We start from the raw sequence: 2655 nt of genomic DNA, 5'->3' as shown, positions 1-2655 counted from the left end.
AAATTTTCACACAACACGTATTAAATGCTATATTATAAAAAGAAAATTTTTATCTCTGATCACATGAAAGAAAGGTGGAAAACTGTCAATCTGTGCTATCACACACCAATAACTGCACAAATAATTGAATTTCTGAGACTGCAAAGAAAGGCCCATAGTATGCATTCCTAACATGCTATACATAACATTAAACAAAGAGAAACAGCTATAGAATAATGCTCCATATTTGTGTATCAAAGCTTTAAACAAAGCTACACTTAATTAATTTAAATGTTTACTGTAAATCTGTCTTAAAGGATGCAGCCATGACATAAAGGCTGATGATCTTTTTTTGATATTTGCTTGATTTGGTCCTCAAACATTATCTAAACAGCCCCACTGTCTTTTATGTTCTCAAAGTTACTAAAATTAACTGACAAGGGCTGCTGCTAAAAGGTCTGTAGCCTTTATAATTGAAATAGAACCTGGATAAATGGTATATAAGTCCATACTGAGGAAGCTGAACTATTTCCCCCACTTTTCTTTACTTGGGAACATCTTATTAGCAGTATAAGAATCAGGCTAGTAAACATCTTACATTCACCAATAGAAAAGACACAACATATTAATTTGTGGCTTTTTTGTTAGTGCTTTTAGGGACATAAATTATATTTGCAGTTCAGAAGGAGACAAGATATTGTTGCACATCATTTCTACATCCCACACGGCAACTCTAATGCAAGTGTCTGGCTCTGTTTCACTATCACTGTACAGCATCCAAATGACAATGGCTCAAAAATATCCTGCCTTTTATTACAAGACTTGCTGATATACAGACATTTCACTCCCCTCAAATCAAAAGTCCATTTTTTATTCTGTATGTGCTTTGCTCTATTTAATAGATGCACCCTAAACATTTGAGCAAATAAAATACATAAACACAGTTGGTAATATTTATACTACTTTAGAAAAGTAATAGCCCTCTGAATTTTAGACATTGCAATTCTTTTTTCCCAGATGAAATGGACTAAAATTATTATTATATGCTTTTTGAACACTCAAACTGCTAATGGAAATTATGCTTTCCATGGAAACAAAGATTACTAAGAGGGTGCTTAAAAATGGATGTGATATTCAGTAACGGTCATTACTGTAATCCAGAAATTAAGTTTTAGGGTTTTTGAATTATTATTTTCCCATATCTGTAGTGAAGTTGTTTAGAAAAGCATTTTTTGTTTTATCTTTTAAGTAAGGGGTTAAGAACATTTTAAAAGAAAATTGCATGTATTCTTTTGTATAAGAAAATCTTGCAGCTCTTATTGTAGCTGGAATACTGAAATCTGAACACTGCTACAGATTTCCTTACAGATTATGAAATCAAAACTTGAATCTCAGAAGATGGGCTCTCACCCTCTCTCCCTTAAAGCTGCATTCCCTTTAAACAAGATCTTTTTCCCTTCAACTTCCACCTACAGGATCATGTAAAATAAGGAAATGCTCCATTTCTATTAAGATTTGTCTCAAGTCACGAATGGAAATAATTAAAAGGAACTCCTTCAGGAGAGCAGTCCCTCTAAATCCAAAATGTCACTATGTACCATACAGTGCTGCTCCAGCTCAGACATCTATCAACATCTATCACTCAAGCACGCGCCTCAACAACTCTGCTCCCTTTTCTGATTAGAGATCAGAGTTGCTTGAGTTGGCTTACAGGGTGTCATCCGTTTGAATGACAGATGTCTGGGTTGCAGTGCCACTCTTGCTGCTTTTGTTTTGCTTGTGAAAGGTTACGGCTCTCTGGCATAATTTAAACTATTTAAAAACAGACAAAAATTCAAAAACCAATTTCTCTTTGCACAGGCTTCAAAAGAAATGTTTCTTTTCTAATTTAAATTCCCAAACCAGTAGCTCCACGTGCAGCACCCTTGCTAGCCTTTGTTTACTCAGTACAGGGTATAGGAACGTCTCAGCTCCCTTCAGCCAGCTTTTTCTTTACCATATAAAACACTAACTTTTCAGTTTAATCCAGCCTCAGAAAAAGCTGCTACTATTGGAGACACATCAGCACCTAATGCAATAAATGCTAACGAACTACTTCAAATAAATGAACCCCCTCTATTTTTTAACATTAGAGACCACAGATCAAAAGAAAACATAAAATGCCTGCAACTTGCATAAAATAAGTTGATTGTTGACAAAAGTTTTCAGGACTGAGGCTGTCATTCTGGTAACCAGTTGCGATGGGAGCCGAGGGCTGCACGCCTGCACGCTCCGAGCTGCTCCTTCGTACTCACAAGAAATTGTGTGAACCATGAGGAGGAAAAAAAAAAAAAAGAAAGAAAGAGAAAAAAAAAAAAAAAAAGGACGGGGGGAAGATTGCTCTTCCGGACAACATGGTAGCAGTGAAATGAAATACCTAGACAGACTTACCGAAGAGCTTGCTGGGAGTGTCCTCGCTGTCATTTGATTCCACAGGCGCAAGCAGGGGCTCATTCAGCTCGTTGTCTGAAGTAGCTGCCTTGTCCTCACCTCTCAACTCTGCATTCATTTCACTCCGCAGTGACAGCAAGGGCTTACTGACTTGTCCAGCTATCATTGGATCCTAGGATGGGGGGGAAAAAAAAAGAGTGAGGGGGGGAAAAAAAAAAAGTGGCGGGTTTTGGGTGCGTGTACTCT

The 2655-nt window shown here is 37.1% G+C and overlaps 1 protein-coding gene across 1 annotated transcript in view; it reads right to left on the bottom strand.

The window, feature by feature from the left end:
* Window positions 1-2575, bottom strand: part of POU6F2 (POU class 6 homeobox 2) — a 251975-nt gene extending 249400 nt beyond the window's left edge. The window contains exon 1 of the mRNA XM_008936210.1: window positions 2410-2575. Coding sequence (XP_008934458.1) covers window positions 2410-2575 — 166 coding nt within the window. The remainder of the gene's footprint in view (window positions 1-2409) is intronic.
* Between the last annotated feature and the right edge of the window lie 80 nt (window positions 2576-2655).

This window comes from Merops nubicus, unplaced genomic scaffold, assembly GCF_000691845.1.
Source record: "Merops nubicus isolate BGI_N331 unplaced genomic scaffold, ASM69184v1 scaffold2750, whole genome shotgun sequence".
In the NCBI taxonomy this organism is placed as follows: Eukaryota; Metazoa; Chordata; class Aves; order Coraciiformes; family Meropidae; genus Merops; species Merops nubicus.
This window is presented reverse-complemented; position numbering and strand designations above follow the sequence as displayed.